At 45.0% G+C, this 17,551-nt stretch overlaps 1 protein-coding gene across 2 annotated transcripts in view; it reads left to right on the forward strand.

Moving 5' to 3' along the window:
- Positions 1-13,958: 13,958 nt before the first annotated feature.
- The window catches only part of EEPD1 (endonuclease/exonuclease/phosphatase family domain containing 1), a 69,660-nt gene continuing 66,067 nt past the window's right edge, over positions 13,959-17,551 (forward strand). Inside the window, exon 1 of one of the 2 annotated variants that reach the window (XM_035318091.1) lies at positions 13,959-14,991. In XM_035318091.1, coding sequence (XP_035173982.1) covers positions 14,138-14,991 — 854 coding nt within the window. In that variant the 5' untranslated portion in view covers positions 13,959-14,137. The remainder of the gene's footprint in view (positions 14,992-17,551) is intronic. The other variant, XM_035318093.1, reaches the window with a different exon arrangement.

Raw genomic sequence — 17,551 nt, forward strand, 5'->3', positions numbered from 1 at the left:
ATGTCCTTCTTGTAGTGAGGGGCCCAAAACTGAACACAGTACTCGAGGTGCAGCCTCACCAGAGCTGAGTCCAGGGGGACAATCACTTCCCTGGACCTGCTGGCCACGCTGTTTCTAATGTAAGCCAGGATGCTGTTGGCCTTCTTGGCCGCCTGAGCACACTGCTGGCTCATATTCAGCCGACTGTCAACCAATACTCCCAGCTCCTTCTCTGCCAGGCAGCTTTCTAACCACACATCTCCCAGCCTGTAGCTCTGTTTGGGGCTGTTGTGCCCCAGGTGCAGGACCCGGCACTTGGCCTTGTTGAACTTCATACCGTTGGCCTCGGCCCATTGGTCCAGCCTATCCAGATCCTCCTACAGAGCCTTCCTACCCTCGAGCAGATCGACACACGCACCTAACTTGGTGTCGTCTGCAAACTTGCTGAGGGTGCACTCAATCCCCTCGTCCAGATCATCGATGAAGATGTTAAAGAGGACTGGTCCCAGTACTGAGCCCTGGGGGACACCACTAGTGACTGGCCTCCAACTGAATTTGACTCCATTCACCACAACTCTCTGGGCCCGGCCATCCAGCCAGCTCTTAACCCAGCGAAGTGTATGCCGGTCTAAGCCATGAGCAGCCAGTTTCCTGAGGAGAATGCTGTGGGGAACAGTGTCAAATGCCTTACTGAAGTCAAGGTAGACCACGTCCACAGCCTTTCCCTCATCCACTAAGCGTGTCACCTTGTCATAGAAGGAGATCAGGTTCATTAAGCAGGACCTGCCCTTCATAAACCCATGCTGAGTAGGCCTGATCGCCTGCTTGCCCTGCAACTGCCGCATGAACACCCAAGATAATCTGTTCCATGAGCTCCTTTATTCTCTCATCTGGAAGTGCAGGCTGTTACATCTGGTTTCTTCTCAGCCTGATGGATCACTGGTCTCCTGAAGGTGCAAGTTTCTGAGCCATGTAGTTCAAAGAACATAGTAATTGAGAATGCACACCTTCTCTCAAGTCACTCCAAGTCATGCAGGCATGGTGATGGTTGCTACAGCAGCATGAGTGCATCTCCTCCCCACAGATGGGTGCTAAGGGCAAGCAGAGCATGTCTGACACTCAGAAGAGTGTGCTCTGTTTTACTCCCATTGCAATTTGCATTATCATCAAATAACATTCTGGAAAACAAAATTAATTGGAAAGAGTAGTTAAATTTGATTAGCTTCAACTTGTTTAGAAAGCTGATGATGCGGACATTTAAGATGGAACATGCTAATTTTTTGTTTACAGCATGGCAAGAAAAGTGGAGATGGTTCCTCATCAGGAATCCAAAAGTGGCGTTTAAACTTGTGTGCTTCAGATCTGTCTCTCTTATGAGTTCTTTTTTTTTTTTTTCCTTTTTTTTTTTCTTTTTTTTTTTTTCCCCAGCCTTTTCCTGACATTTTTAAGCGTTAAATGTTAATGCAATTAAATGCTAATTCAACTTCAGCCTCTAACAAACACAGCGTGCATTTTTCATACTCAGAAAGCTTCAAAGAAGTGTGTGAGTTTACTTGTTTTCCTTCAGTTTCCTCAAGTTATGGAACCTCTATGTCTAAAAGTGATGCCAGGAACCAGTTCATATGTCCCCAGCCTGTGATGTGACCGTGAAAATGCAGAAAAGTATAGCTATAGAAAAAACTGTAGGCATTTTAAACCTGAAAACCTGGCCAGAATGATGTATTGTATTGCGGGGCTATCTTTATTAACACAATTAGTCATAATCATATTATTTAATATAGATGTTACCAAAATAATAACTACAAGCTAGGAAGAACTGACAGTTTCATCCAGTATGGAGCAGAATCTTAATATGACTAGTATTTGGTGTTTCTTCTTCTGAGGGATGGCAGATCCTTTTTACTGTGAGAGATGGAGATCTATTTGTATTAAGTCTTCTGTACTGAGCTGTGCTTTCAAATGGAGAAAGGGTCTGCCTCCTGAAGGCAAGGCAATTGTCACTTTCTGTGTTGATGCAGTATGTCGTCCAGTGACTATGAACCCATCATGGTATCTGTATTTTGCCCTTAAAACAAATAAGCTAAGGGAAAATCTTCCTGTTGTCAATGATGATATTTCTTATGAAGTAGTTGACTGAACTAAAATCTTACTATAATTGTTTGGATTCCTAAGCATACACATTCCTTACCATAGTAATTGTAACAATAAGTACAAAGCAAAACAAAAACACACCCAAACAAACAAAAACCACCTCAAACTTTTTGCTAAGGAAACATTGTTTCAAATTTCTGTAATTAAAGCCTGCTCTTTGCATTAGGAAATCAAATTCCATTTACAAGACAAATAATTCTTTTGAGTTCTCTTTGCTTCCGTTCTGATGTGATCAAACTTCTCCCTATTTGGCAAAATAAAAAAGCCATTTGGTTTTTCTCTCTTAAAATTAACCCCATGTATCTTGCAGAGTGACAGCAGAACATAAGCTCTGTGATGTTGCTGTCAGAAGGGTGCAGTTCTTTTCTCAGGAAAAACAAAACAAAACAAACTCTTCTTGACTGGGGAGTCTCTCTGCTGGACCATCTCCAAAAAGCTTTGACAGAAGACTTTCAGATTTATTTGTGCAGTGTTGACAGACCGTTATCTCAATTTCTGAAGATCCAGAAAAACAAACAAACAAAAAAAAAAACACTGATTATGTGAGAGCAAATGGATGAGGATTTTGTTTTGTTTTGTTTTGTTTTGTTTTATCCCTATCTTCTTCAACTATCAAAAATATAATCCAACTAGTTTAGATGAAGCTAGTTCATCAGCTTAAACTGGGATGGATCTGCCAAGAATGGAAATGAGACTACCAGTTTCACACCACCCAACCCTCTATTCACCTCTTCTCCTTCTGATAACGGTGCTGTCTACATCTCACCAAGCTCTACCACGGCTTCTGTCTACCAAGATAACAAGTCCCAGACCACTGTCTTCTACAAAACTCCTTTTATGTTAGAAGGGAGATCACACAGTGTAATACCCTAGTTATAGTAAAGGTGTAGTTCAATTACATGAGGTAGCTCATGACCATCTACAGTTGGGCTTTAAAGATCTCCACAGGTAGATTTCTGAGCTTCTCCGGACTCCTACCCCAAGGCTGTACCACTGTCATGGGGATATCTGTGTGTGTGCATGGGTGAAGATTGCTCAGAATTTTCTGCTGAAATGGAATGCATTTAAAGAGGTTATTAATAACTCTTATTAATAATAATAAGTAGGCCATAGGAGTAGCACAGTGAGGAAGGACAGAACCACACCAGCGATCTGGCAGAGCCTTATGAGCAGAGTGGAGGAGATAAAACTCACCCAACTGTGAGGGGACTGGGGTGCTGAGAGAAGCCCTTGTGATGTCTGATGCTTCCTCTCCCTCACCCATTTCAGCCCGTTCTGTTGATTTGCTGCCACTGATAGCTCCAAGACATAAGGAGCTGTAAAGAGCACAGTCATAAAGAGTAGGAGTGGATACCAAGTGGAAGGCAAGTAGGCAGCACAGAAGGTGGGAAGCAAAGAAAACTGCTGGGTAACTTGGTCCTGGATCTTAATTGCTTCTCAGTGGGACTGATTAGGAGCCACTTTTGACACCATCATACACATACATAAGAGAGTTGTTAAGTGAAGACATGGGCAACTTAGAAGACAGGGGAGAGCTGGATATCTTCTCTGTAGGCAGCCCTTGAGCTATATCCAATGATTAAAATACTTGAATATTAAATATCTGGCCCTACAAAGTGACACAGTAAAGCAAAGTGAACCCATTTTCAGGTGGTTCTTCAACAGCTTTTATTAGTCAAATATTAGAGATTTTCAAGACTTTTTAGAAAAAAAAAATCCTTAAAAGATGCCTTAGGGTTTTCTGAACAGTGAGTTTGGAACAATTGTTTGACATTTATCACAAATGTCTGACACTTTTAGCAAGAAGGTTTTTTCTAATAAAGTAAATTTTGTTCAGATATTCCCCTAAGTTTCTTTTAAAAGTTTAATTCAACATTTTAAATCAAGATTACAGTTGACTTCTTATTAAATGTTCCAGTTCTAGAAAGTGAAACTACTTGATAGGATCTTGCTGAACATTTTAATTAAAAACGTGCTTTATAGGATGTATTAGAAACTTCCTAGAGAATGGCAGACATCCCTATCTTGGCCTTTATATAAGTTGCTGTTGTTGTTTTGTTGTTGTTTAGTTCTTTCCTTTTGTTTGTTTTTTGTTCTTTCACTTGATTTAAGGTAGGATCAATTATTGGCCTGATTTTTTTTGCTTCCATGCACAAAGCCTGGCCTGGTCTCCTGGGAATCTCTAACTCTTCCTGAAGTCCAAAGGGAAGAATGCACCTGGCACTGCTGAGGGGCTTGCAGACACCTTGGAGAACTTGTCTGTGAGTGGCCACCTAGGTCTTAATATCCTTTAGTAGTTGGTGCAATGTAGCTACTGGGCAGTGCACCCCAAATTACTCCTGTCAGGGCCTATGCTTGGGAAATCCAGATGAAATTCAAAGCTTAAGAAAGGGGAAACTACAGCACCTTCACTGATCTGAGGGATCTTTTCTAACACTGTTTCTTTCCTCATTTGTTCTTGTGATACAGAGTCATCATTGTGCCTTAAAAAATCACCAGCTTAAATCCAAATTGAATTGGAAAATTTGTGTCACCTTATCTAAAAGTGGTGAGGACAAAAGCATACAAATGGGGCAGAATTCTTCCCCTATTTCTTTTCAATCTACCACAAAGGCAGCAAGAACCATTGAGTGTTTGTCTTGGGCAGAATTAGCCCTTTGAAAGCCAGATGGTATCAGGATCAATTGATGTGAATGCCATTTACTGTTCCTGCCAACTGCTAGCGTACATGGCTGCCTATCTCAAACACACCCTGTGAAGGTCACGTGCTGATATCCTTTCTCAGGTTGGGCAATCCCCTTGCTCTCCAGCTAGGCATACTGATGCTAGAGAAAGTTGGATTCAGTGAGGGCAGTACAGATGGCAGATCCTCATACACAGCATGCAATGACAGGCCTGGGTCCAAAGACCTCCCAGAGCTGGGCCAGAAGCCATTAGAAATATGCAGACCTCTATTGATAATCTCCAAAACAGTTAGAGACTATACTGGGTTGTCTTTTCACCTGGCTGTCTAAAATCATACTGTCCTATGCTATTTGGAGTAATGTCGGCAAACAGTGATGTGCAATGGAAAAAGCTGAAAGGAAAAAAAATAATCAGTCACCCCATTCCTGTGCAGCATGAAGGCTTTACTGCACCTAACAGTAACTGTTTGCTTAGTTTGAGTAGCTCATATCTGACAGTTTGAGAGGCAAAACTCATCCAGCTATGTTGGACAGCTTGATGACTGCCTGGTAGTGCTGGATGTCAGGCAGGCCAAGGGAACTGGTGTATCCAGAAGAGGCTCCTGAAGCCCCAGGCATGAAGGTCACCATGCACTCAGCCCTATATCAGCATGTAGAGTGAATTCACATCCAGTTTAGGATGGCAATATAGTATATAGGTATGTATACTGAAGGAGCAGTGTTTGTTTTCCCAGATGTGTTTGGTTGCCAAAGTATCATGTGTCTGTACATGTACACAAGAAACACAGTCAGAGTCAGCAACTGGCACCCTTGGGATGAAGCCTTGCTCAGCATAAGCACAGTCATTCGCCCAACCATTCCTCTGAGCTTATTATCCTCACTGAGTGTCACATCTCCTTTCTGTCATGCTGGTAACACACCAACATCCCCTGAGGTCACTTGGAAGGTGATGGGGTAGGGACACATGGCACCTTGCAGCATCAGGAGACAGGAAAGTCTCCTGAATCATGGGAGGAGCACCCCGTATCCCATATATAATTGCCTGCCGCTGCTAGGTTAAAGGCAGACATGCTCCATGACTAATAGGGGAGGAATGTGGCTCACCTACCAGGTGGCAAGGGTGTGTGACATGGCTCTGTGCAGGGTGAAATCAGAATTAATCAACTGCCTGCTTTGGGACATTTGGAGGAAACATTTAAAACTGATTTCTTATTACTTAGAAAGATTGTCTTTAAAGCAGGAGGATCTTGAAGCTGTTCTGAACCACAGCAAAGTCTGAAAATCCATCAAAGGAAAAACTTACATCCTACAATGTTCAGAGCAATGTTTGTGTAGAAAGTACAGCTATCTAGTATCTGCTGTGTTGTTTTTATGTTGTCATGCTAAAAAATATACCAGGTGAATAGGGATGAATATCCTTGAGAGTGTGGGGAGCTCATGTTGCTGACGTAACACAAAAGCTTGTGTAAGATGGCAACAGCTATTTTTTTCCCATGGCTCTTCAAACTTTGGAAAAGCCTGTCTAAAACAGATAATACTTGGCTAGAAAAAGGATTGGAGCTCTGGGTGTGACCTCACTGATAATGTCATGCACTGTAAAAAGAACACTGTGACATCCTATGTAATTTAAGCCCATATTTAGTCAGCAAACTCCTCACCTCAGGCTATGTTCTTCAAGTTTTACTCATGTTCAACAGTAGTTCACAGTCCCTGTGATTTCAATTAGGCTGTTTACCAGAGTATATATTACTCGGCATCAGCAACGACCAGCAACTAGGCTTAAAATAGTAAAATCTTCAGGGCTGTGGGATTTGTTTTGGAGGAGCCATTTGTTTTTTTTGTGACTTGTAGAATATCTGGCAGTTAGAAATTCATCAATTCTTTGGTATGATGGCTCTAAGCATCATGTTTTTGACTGTAATTGTGTCATTGCATAGCTATCTTTCTAATCATGTCATCAGAATTAATGAGATCAGCTAGGAACAGCCTTTGGTCTCTACCCAGTAGGATACACTGATGATTTCTGTTTATATTGTGAGCCTTTCCTGACCCATCTGTGGCTCAGTTATTCCTCAGTTTGCATGGATGCTGCGTTTTTTTTCTTCCCTAGGTCTCTGACAAAGCTCATTTTATCAGTTCTGGAACATCCCTGTGATCTGTGAAGACTACTTGGAAACTTGACCCCACCTGCCAAAGTCCTTGCAGGCCCTCCAGCTTGGTGCCACCCACAGACTTTGTAAGTATACTTTCATCCTCTACCATCAATCTGCTGTTTCTGTCCAGTCCCTCAAGCCAGTTGCCCTGTCAAAGAAAAAAGTGAGCTTCGTAAAGCCATGCTGATTTTATTTTATTTTTTGATCACTTAACATACTTACAATGATTATTTGTGCCAGGATCTTTCCAGGGATCAAAGTTAGGTTTAATAGGGCCTTCATTTTCTGTTTTAAATAGTTCAGTGCTGTTCAGCTCCAGGTGCTTAAGGACTTGCCTGTCCTTCAGTGGTTCAGTACTGCTCAGACTAGCTCCACAGGTGCTCTGCTGTCAATTCCACCAGCTGCTGCTGATCTGAGTACACCTGTCTCCTCTCAGTAGCCATCCTATATGGCCCGATTCTAGAGGAAGACCTCTATATGGTTTTGCTTTCCTACCTCCTCTACATTTTCATTTGAACAAGCCTGACTTTCAGATGGACATCTATGCCAGTTAATTCTACCAAGAGCACAGGGCCACCTGCTCAGGTAAATCAGCAGGCATTCTTTTGAATCATTCTGGGCATCCTTCCTCCGCCTTTGTCCTATGGGAATTAGATCAAACCTTCCCAGAAGATGTTGTAATGATTATGCAGCTAGGTGTCACTTGTCTGGAAGGTTCCCCAAAGAAGTTCAAAATCTACTGGGAGTGGCTGAGGTCATGAAACCATTTTAATTGTTGGTGCAGAACTTGAAATGTAAGAGACTTTCTCAAGAGAGATTTTCTCAGGAGAGTAGTGCAGAGAACAAAAAAGATTTTAATGTAAGCAAGATGCTATGTTTATGTGAAAAGTCTTAAACAAAATATTTTGTATTAATTTCATAAACAAATGACCTGATCATGAACAGAGCTATGGATTTATACTGGAGCTCTATCCTCTATAGATGTAATTTGAGACTCTGGCTGAGGGAAAAAAAGATTCTACTTTTTTTTTTGTTTGTTTGTTTTTTCCTTCTTAACAAACATAAATTTACACATGAAGAGACAGAGATGGGAAACAAATGAGTCTTAGCACAAGCAAACAACATGCAGACCTTACAGCTCCTTACATGTAAGGAAAATTATGGGTCCAAGTTTTGTTTCTGTGAATCATTTCAGGATCTAAAGAACAACTAGTCATATGAAAGAAGAGACTGAGCAGTTAAGTTTTTATACCAAAAACATACAAACAACAACAAACCACATCAAATAAATACCCCAAATAGCAGAAGTTACATGTAATATAAAAGGCTGAGCAGAATTGTATTGGCTAATTTAATAGCTGCAGAACTGCTTTCTGCTATAAAGCTGCTTGTATGAAAAAACTAACTAGTGCTCATGAATCTCTTTGAAAAGTCAAAAATAAGCATGATACGTATTTTGTTAACCACTTTTTATTTTTTTTAACAAGAAGACTGATGATAATGTTTTAATTCTTCATTTAGTAGAAGGTAAAGTACCTACAAGTAAGGTATCAATGATAAGCAAAGCAAAATAATAATTTCTTCAGTGAAATAACAAAATGATTAGGAGGTAGGCTTCAACATTTATCTTTATTTCTGGTATTAAACATGCTTAGCTCTTGAGATGCCTAAAATCTTGTTGCCCACTTTTTTTTTTTTTTTTTTTTCATGAAAATCTGCTGGACACTTGCTTCTCAGTGGAACTACTGAAATCTTTTCCAGAGTGACTACTGAGACACCTTGATCACAAGTCACAAATCCTGTCTCTGTCCCCTTCCAGAATCACAAAATGGTGTTTTATGGGCATTTTTACAAGAGGTCTGCCAGACTGGGCCTCAAAGAAAACATTAGCTGTGACACAGATCCGCTGTAAGCCATGTCTCTAGTCTGGGAAGTTCAGGAGATGCCACCACCATTGGAGGCCTGCTTTTGTAGACATGGCTTTGGTGTCTGCCTGGGGCAAGGGATGGCTTGTATTTTTGAATTCCTTTCTGGCTCTGTGACCTCAGGGATACCTGAGTAATTAACAGTGCCACCTCAGATGTGGGGGATGAAAATGATTCCCCCACTGTCTAATAAAAATGGAAATCGATCCCAAGATCTGTAGGAGAATGTCTTCTCTGACGTGGTTGCGCACTGGAACAGGTTCCCCAGTGAAGTAGTCACTGCACCAAGCCTGTCTGAATTTAAGAAGAGATTGGACTGTGCACTTAGTCACATGATCTAAACTTTTGGGTAGACCTGTGCAGTGCAAGGAGTTGGACTTGATGATCCTTAAGGGTCCCTTCCAACTCGGGATATTCTATGATTCTATGTTGCTTGCTCTCATTTACCTCCTGGATGAGATGTTCCACTGTGCACTAATGAAATAGTATAGTGGGCCAGTGGTTCAGATCTCCTGTGGGAGGGAGGGATCGGTGTTTCAGACCCAACAGCAACCACATGGAACGCCTAACAGGCATAAAGATGAATCACTTCTGCTCGCCCTTCTGAGGTAGCATTTCTCTGTAGGATGTGACACCCGTAACTTGGCAACCCAGTGCCTGTGACATCACTTAATCTTTTTGCAACCAGTTTGGCAGACATATAAAATGTCTTACAGGAAAAAGAGCTCACACCACAGACATTGGATTGCTAAGAAAATAATATTAATGTGATTGTGTTCCCTGCTACTTTGCGTGTCACTCCCTCCCCAAGGATTTTATTAGCATGTGAGCTAATTTCAAGCAAATTTGACAGTGAGTTTAAATGTCTCAAAAATGCCAAGTTCCTACAAATGCCACAAAAGGAATGGCCAAATAGTCCAGAGACATCCGAATAAATGACACTGCTGAGAGACTGATGTATATTCAATGTTATTACTATACATCAGAAAATCAACAGAGGAAAGAGCCATCAGAGATCAGACTTCACAAGTTCCACTGCTCATGAAATTGCTAACTCCTACTTGTTATCACTTGTCTTAATAAAAAAAAATCCGTCTGTTTTCTGCCTTGTGCCTCTGTTACAAGGTTACTGAATATGTACTCTCAGAAGAAAACAATTATTCTAATAAGTCCTTTTAATAAAAATACAAATATTGCAATTATTCAGTTTCCTGTTCAAGTCTTTACCCGTTAAGAGCCCAGTGCAGCAGGTCTAAAGACATGCTCACTGTGTGACTTCCTGAGAGCACGTTACAGTTCCTCCTCCCCTGCAGGCAAAAGGACTCTTTCCATGGATTTGGATGGAGCCCAGACCCTGTGACCTCCACCCACTGAGTGGGGCTGTGGCATTTTAAAAAATTCCAGTAGAGAAGTCTGCAGCAGGAAAGATCCCATTGCAAGGGCTCTTCCTCCTGGGCACCTTTTCTTTCCACGAGAAGGAAACCTGTTAAAAAGGGTGACACATGGAAGCAACTTATATTTGGAACAGCCTGGTAACAGCCATCTACATGTGATTCTCCTTTGAGGTCTGTGATGCATGACCGCTCTGCAGTGCCAAGCCCCTGACTCCCAAAGGCTGTGTGAGCAAGAGCTGGAAAAGGCACTACTATCACATGGTAGGCTGGTAGGAATCGCAGTTGCAGCCTGAGGACTGAAGGTGAACTTTGTGGTATTCTCTTGGCTCCTTCTGTCCTTCATGAAACAGCTTATTGGTTCAGAGTCTCTGCAACATAGATGATGCATCTTAGAAAATATGAAGATAGATTTTAAGGCCATCTTAAAATCTTGAGAAGTTAAGGCTTAAAAGTGTAGTGCCCTCCAGGCTGACTCTTTGCATGACTTCAGTCAAATGACATTGCTCAGCAGCACCTGCATCAGCAATATCTTCATCCACTCCAACGTTCTGGGTTTAGGCAATTCCATTTCCTTCTTAAGCATTTAATTTGAAGGTGTTGGATAAATTCCTTCTCATCAATAAGTTTAGTTTGTTTTCTTCTTTCCTCTTTGAACAACTCCTACGGGGGAATAACTCCAGAGCCAGCAAGCAGACGACATTGCCCTACCCCTGGGTTTCCCACGTGGCTGGCTGCCTGTCCCTATGCCACTCAGCTGCCCAGGAAGCTTTCACCCCTGGGCTATTGTGTTTGGGGGAACAGGGTGTGAGCAGTTCTGCCTCAGAAGCAGCTAGGAGAGCTCTAGGCAGTGGCAGAGTGAGCCCAAGCTCAACAAATGGCTGTTGGGTAGTGATAAAATAGTTACTTCCTCACTGCCCACTTTGCTGTGCTTTATACTGATATATGAAAGTGCTACGTGGGATGGGCAATGGCTGCTAGTGTGGGCCTTTTGAGGGGTTCCTTCCCTGTCCTCTCACTGTGGACGCCCACCTGGCCCTTCAAGGTGCTCCTCAGCTTCACATCCTCACCATGGCAAAACTTCATTTTGCAGGCACTGAGAAGTTTTTAAGCCAGCCTTGGTGGGCAGCCAGCTGTTTGGTCGGCAATAAGTTGCAGATCCTGAGGAATAAGCCACCCACAGCATCTTGGAGCCCTATAACCTGTTTGGGCTGACAGAGGTCCAGGAAACCCAGATTTGTGGCCTCTTGCCACATGAGGTGGTGAGCAGCCCAGGGGAGGCTCCCTGCCAGCAAGTGTACCTGCAGACCGTAATCAATCATTGAGCTTGTGATTGGGTTGAAGATAAACCATAATATCTACCCATGTTTCACAAGAGCTATTTTCTGTTGCCTGCACTGTCTGTCAGTAATTTTAGACATTGTTTTTCAATCATTTACTGGCTACACCTTGTTGTTAGCTCTCTCATGGTAATAGGTTGCCTAACACTGATGTCAAGACAGTACATTCTTTTTTTTTTTTTTTTTTTTTTTTTAACCTTTTAAAATACAGACCAAAGCTGTACATTTTCACATCTTTTGGCAGTTTTCTGAGAATGCCAAGATGTGTCATAAGTTGACTCAGAGCTCAGTAAACTCCCTGCAACTCTCCTTTTCATAGTCTTGCCAGAAAGAATCAGGGTAAAGGGGGCTAATGGAGTGATATCCTCCCTACTCACTGTTGCATCCCCATTAGTATAGGTCACACTCCGGGTTAGGTGATGGGACACCCCCTGTATAAACCTGAGCTCTGCATCCTCATCCACACTGCAGCTGTGTCCAGACTTGCATATTATCTTCATGCTGCAGACTCAAGAAGCGTTGAGTAGTTGCTAACAATAGAAAATGCTGGACAGGAGTGATGCCTGTCATCTTTCTGGAGATGCTCCTGCCTGCTGTCTGAAATGCAGAAAAGCTGGCGCTGCCTGCAGTCACGGGGGCATACCTCAAATTGATTTTGGTGCTCTTCAGCTTCAAAACTTATTTAATGAGCCTGAATCAATTCTAAGCAACCTATGGTAGAAAGCAGAAGAGTATGTTCTCCATTGAGATAACAGCTTCTGGAACTATTACGGTAATAATATTGCCTCGCAAAGAATATTCAGATGAGTGGTTAATTGTTTCCAGCTCTGTGCTAGTATTATCCCAGCAAAATTAGGCCCAGCATGACTTCTGCTGCATTGGCCACTGTTATTGCAGTGCACAGAGCACTTTCCAGTAGACATGGAAGCATTTAATCACCTAAGTGAGCACTTTTACCGCTCCAGCAGTCAGCAAAGAGCCAGTGCCCTAATGCAGCAAGTACCCACTTCAGTAATGATAATTTGCTAACTCTGTTGCTTAGGTAGAGAGAAATGTGTGATCTGCAGCAGAATATCTAGTGCAAATGTCATAGCAGCAGTGACCACGTGCAAGCTAAAAGCCTGGTGCAGTCTGCACTCCCTAATTCACATCACATTCCCCTTGCCTTTAATCAAGAAGCTACATAAATTCAGCTTTTTATTTCAGGTGAACCCAAATAATTTCCATTAACTTACCATGGAAAATGCATATATAAGCCACTATTGCAAGGTGATTAGATTTTTTGTGAGAGGGACAGTCCAGAGCCTTGAAGTTGAAAATGCTCACGCATCATGTTCTGGCTGGATAAATGAAACGTATGTGAATTGTCAGCATTGGGGTGCGTAGCTGGCATCTGCAAGCATATGTTGCTCCTTCTTTCAATTTTCCTCCCCCTTCCTTGCAATTACACCCACTGATTATATTTAGGATTCATTGACATTGCAGTCACTTCTGTGTGGGCATAGTTGAGCTGGTTTGGAGTGAGCTCATTTGGCTCCAGATAGCACTGCAGCCAGCCCAGCATGAGACTTGGTGCACCAGAAACCAGGTAAACACCTCAGTGGCTTTACCAACACTGACTGCAGTGGGCTGCTGCAGGTTTTGGGACACAAATGAGGTTCTTTAAAACCAGCTGAGGCGCATAGGCAATAAGCAGCAAGGACTTCAGGGCAGGACAGTGGTGCTCTGTGCCAGGGAGAGGCTGGGTGTACTACAGTGGACCAGGGCTGGTGGGCTGAGGTAGATATGCTAACTTATTGAGGAGCAGTCTGGGGGGGGGGGGGGGGGTGGTTCAGCCTGAGGATCACTGTCCCGTTGTCTCGAGCTGTGCCCCCAATCTGAACCACCACCACCAAGACATGCAGACTTCACCCAACTGCGTTAAGCAAACCAAAACCTGTGGAGATAACTAATTAACTCCTGCCCCTCCAGCTGCGGAGGGGAGAGCCCCTGGAACTCCGGGGCTGGGCCTCAGCCCTCATGGGGTGCCCCTGGGGGTGGCGAGGTGCACGGAGGGGGCTTGGGAACGTCTCACAGCGGCCAGGCCCGGAAAAAAGCCTGTCCCGGGAGGCGGCCGCCGGCCCCCGCTCCTCCGCCCGGGGAGGCGGTGATGGAGGCGGTGGCGGTGGCAGGCCCCGCCTCGCGGCCGGCCGAGGGGCGGGCGCTGCCGCCGAGCTCCTACTACCGCTGGCGGGGCCCGGCAGCAGCCGGAGCTGCTGGGGGCTGTGGGGGAGCCGTGGGGCAGGGGTGGGCACGGAGGCGGGGGCAGCTCGGCCGCTTCTCCCCGCTGTCCGGTGGACAGAGAGTAGACGGCTGGTGGACCCCGAGGAGGAAGGGTATGGGAGCCCTCCGTGGTTGCTGACCAAGTGTTTTGGGGTCTGTCCCCCACCATCCAGGCACCCGTGGGGTCCATGAGGCCCGGGCTCACAGGCCCCCTCGGCTTCGGCAGCTTGGTGGTGTGGTGGTGGCAGTGAGATGGGGGGCAACCTGGGCTGCCACCGCTCCATCCCCCGGGACCCCGGTGACCTGTGCCACAGCCGCAAGTTCAGTGCAGCGTGCAACTTCAGCAACATCCTTGTCAACCAGGAGAGGCTCAACATCAACACAGCCACGGAGGAGGAGCTGATGACCCTGCCCGGGGTCACCCGGGTAGTGGCTCAGAACATCGTGGAGTACCGGGAGTACATTGGCGGCTTCAAGAAGGTGGAGGACTTGGCACTGGTCAGCGGGGTTGGGGCAGCCAAGCTGGAGCAGGTGAAGTTTGAGATCTGCGTGAGCAGCAAGGGCAGCTCGGCGCAGCACTCGCCCAGCTCCCTGCGGAAGGACCTGGCCTCTGAGCACCACCTGTCTGCCACCAAGATCAACATCAACACCGCCACGCCAGCACAGCTCATGAGTATCCGCGGCATCACGGAGAAGATTGCCAACAGCATCGTGGACTATCGGAAGGAGCATGGGCCCTTCAAAAGTATTGAGGACCTGGTGAGGATGAACTGTATCAATTCCTCCTTCCTAGACAAAATCAGGCATCAGATTTTTGCGGAGAGGTCCCGACCCCCTTCGACAAACACCAATGGTGGCCTCAACTTCTTGGCCAAGCCTCATCCCAGCCCCACTTCATTGAGCCTCCAGAGTGAAGACTTGGATTTTCCCCCCGGGGGCCCAACCCAGATCATCTCCACTCGCCCGTCAGTGGAGATGTTCGGGGGGCTGAGGGATGGGAGACCCGTGCTGAGGGTGGCCACCTGGAACCTGCAGAGCTGCTCTGTTGAGAAGGCGAACAACCCAGGCGTGCGGGAGGTCGTATGCATGACGCTGCTGGAGAACAGGTAAGAAGCAACGCTTGTCCGGTAGTCCCAGCTTCCCATGGGATTGTAGGTCAATCCCTTTGGGTTTTTAAGCAGTGCAATGTCCCATTGTGATCCTAGTACCTTGCATGCCTCATTTCTTCCTGGGGTTATTAAATGTTTCCTGCTTCTTTTGGTGGATTTCTGATTGAGTCCTAATGCTGGGGCTGTAGTCACTGTCCCATGGTAGAGCCACCACAGTCCTTAGACGATGATAGGCCACCTGAGGATGTGCATGGGTATTTATGCTCATCAATATGGGAAAGACTTAGCTGTTAAGGTTGGTCACAGTGGGCCTGTTAAGACTTGTTACTGTGATCGAGGATGTGTCCTTCATCAAGGTGTGAGCCTTTTGAACAAGTTACAGGCTTGTCTTCCCTCCCAGAAACCAGGAGGGAATACCAGAAGGGCTACTCCATGTATATCCCGTTTCTCACAGTGTTTTCTTGAGCATCTTAGTGCCACTTTGGGAGGCTGGATACAGAGCTGCTTTTGCCTTTCTCAGAGCCTTGCAGCAGTTATGTTCTCATTGCCAAGCTGAAACCTTCTAGTGTTTCTCTTCTATAAAGTTTTGTTTGGGTGGTGACCTCCTTAACCCAGTGTTGGGGCTGTAGTCTGCCCTCCCTTGGACCCACTCTTCATTAGGGGGGTAATCAAAAGACTTTAGAGCACACTTAGGATGTTTTGGGCAGTGTAATGAGCATGGAATGCCACAGCTTGTCTCGTGAGGGTGACACAGGTCATTAATGAGCAGTCATCAGGTGTTTGCTAATTTGGGGGCGCTGCTCATCCACAAGGTGTGGGGCAGTTGCCTGGACTGCCCCCGTGCCAGGCTGGTGCAACTGACTGCATCTTCCCTTTACCCTGGCGGCAGGGCATCTGCTGGGGAGAGTTGGGCTGCTGACACTTGCACCAGCCAGCCAGCCAGCCCTGATTTCACTGGGTTTATGGGCACAGAGCAAGATCTGTTTGTCGTGTGGTCAGTGGCTGGGCTGACTTTTGCTACCAAAGGGGGATAGTGCTTCTCCTGTTAATGGTTGAGAAGCCAAGAGCAATTTTTGTAAGGTAGGCACATAGCAGAGCTGGGGGTATCTCTCTGCCAAAATACTTCATTGCTATACTCTGCTTTCTACAGAACTGTAAGAATGCAATGAGGGTTTTGCAGTAACTTTTGCCCTCTCCTTTCCACATGTTAAATCTGTCCCAGTGGGTCTGGTGTTTAGTTTATGGCACTGAGAGGCTTACTTTGCTCTCTGGCTTCTGTTCAAACTCCCAGCTGGAAATTAGTACAGACAGGTGACTCTCAGACTACTAAAGAGGGGATATGGTGGGGAAAGGAAATGCTGACAAACTTATCCTTGGGAGTTCCGAGAGCCGTCCTCTGGTACTGTCCTGCTGTGCTGCCTAACAGTTATTGTCAGTGTGGTGGCAGAGGTCAGGCACACTAGAAAGACAGCGACAGTGTTTTGGCATCCTGTATCGTGGTACAGTGTTTCCAGGCAGAGACACCTCTGTGCTGCTTTCCCCATGCACTGCGGCATGCTGTTTGGGCGCCTGATGCTCTGATGCAGGAAGCATGTATCACCACCCTCCAGCCACGACTGCTTGATAGCCAAAATGGAGACAACAGCCCGGCTAGGATTATTAGATCCCAGTTCTGGAAGAGAAGTGGCTCTGGGGATTTCTTTGTTCATCTTAGGGCCTCGTCTGGTAAAGTGTTAACTGTCTGCCACTTCTGCATCTTCAGCATTGGTGGGGCACTCAAAACAATCCACCTGTTAAAAATGATAAGCAAAGAAAGTGACATATAAAATAAGCCTGTATGTGAATGCAGAGCATGATAATAACTTTGTCTTGCTTCTGTTTTTTTTTTTTTTAGCCTGCATGGTACTTTTTATCCAACTTAACCCAGCAGGTACGCAGGTGTATTGGGGGTTGTGAATAGTCTCTCTGAAACTTTGAAATTTTAAAGGATCCTGCTAGAAGGAGTTTTTTTGTGCTGTTCTGTTTAATTGCACAAATACCATCAATCACACAGGAAGAGTATGGGGCAATTGTTCTCTGTACTTGACCACACTTGTGATAAGTTGGAAAGAAATGAGTGAGTGATATGCATCCACAGACAGGCCTGTGAAAGCTTCCTGGGAAAGTAAATATGGGAACAGAGAAGTCGACACAATGCAGTAATAAAAGTGTATGTTGGGAAAAGTCTTACTCAGCACCTCAGGGAGCAACAGGAAGGAATTTCCTCTTGCTCGTGCTGTGTAGCTGCAGTCCATGGAGCTTTGTAGCTGTAAAACAAACTTAGCAGAGCTTAGAAGCTGCCTGTGTGTGTGTGAAGTCCACAGTCTGCCTCCCTGCACCAGCTTTCTGGACCCTGGAAACTGATAAAAATGACTTGCAAACTAATCTTTGCCCGGGTGAATCAACTTCTGTTGATCTTTTGCTTCTTCAGTCAAAAAACCATCATTGCACAGGGCTTACCAGTGCTTCAGCCTACCAAAATCAGTGCTGTATGAAAGGTGTGTGCTTAAGGAGCTCA

The sequence above is a fragment of the Oxyura jamaicensis genome, chromosome 2 (assembly GCF_011077185.1).
Source record: "Oxyura jamaicensis isolate SHBP4307 breed ruddy duck chromosome 2, BPBGC_Ojam_1.0, whole genome shotgun sequence".
NCBI lineage: Eukaryota > Metazoa > Chordata > Aves > Anseriformes > Anatidae > Oxyura > Oxyura jamaicensis.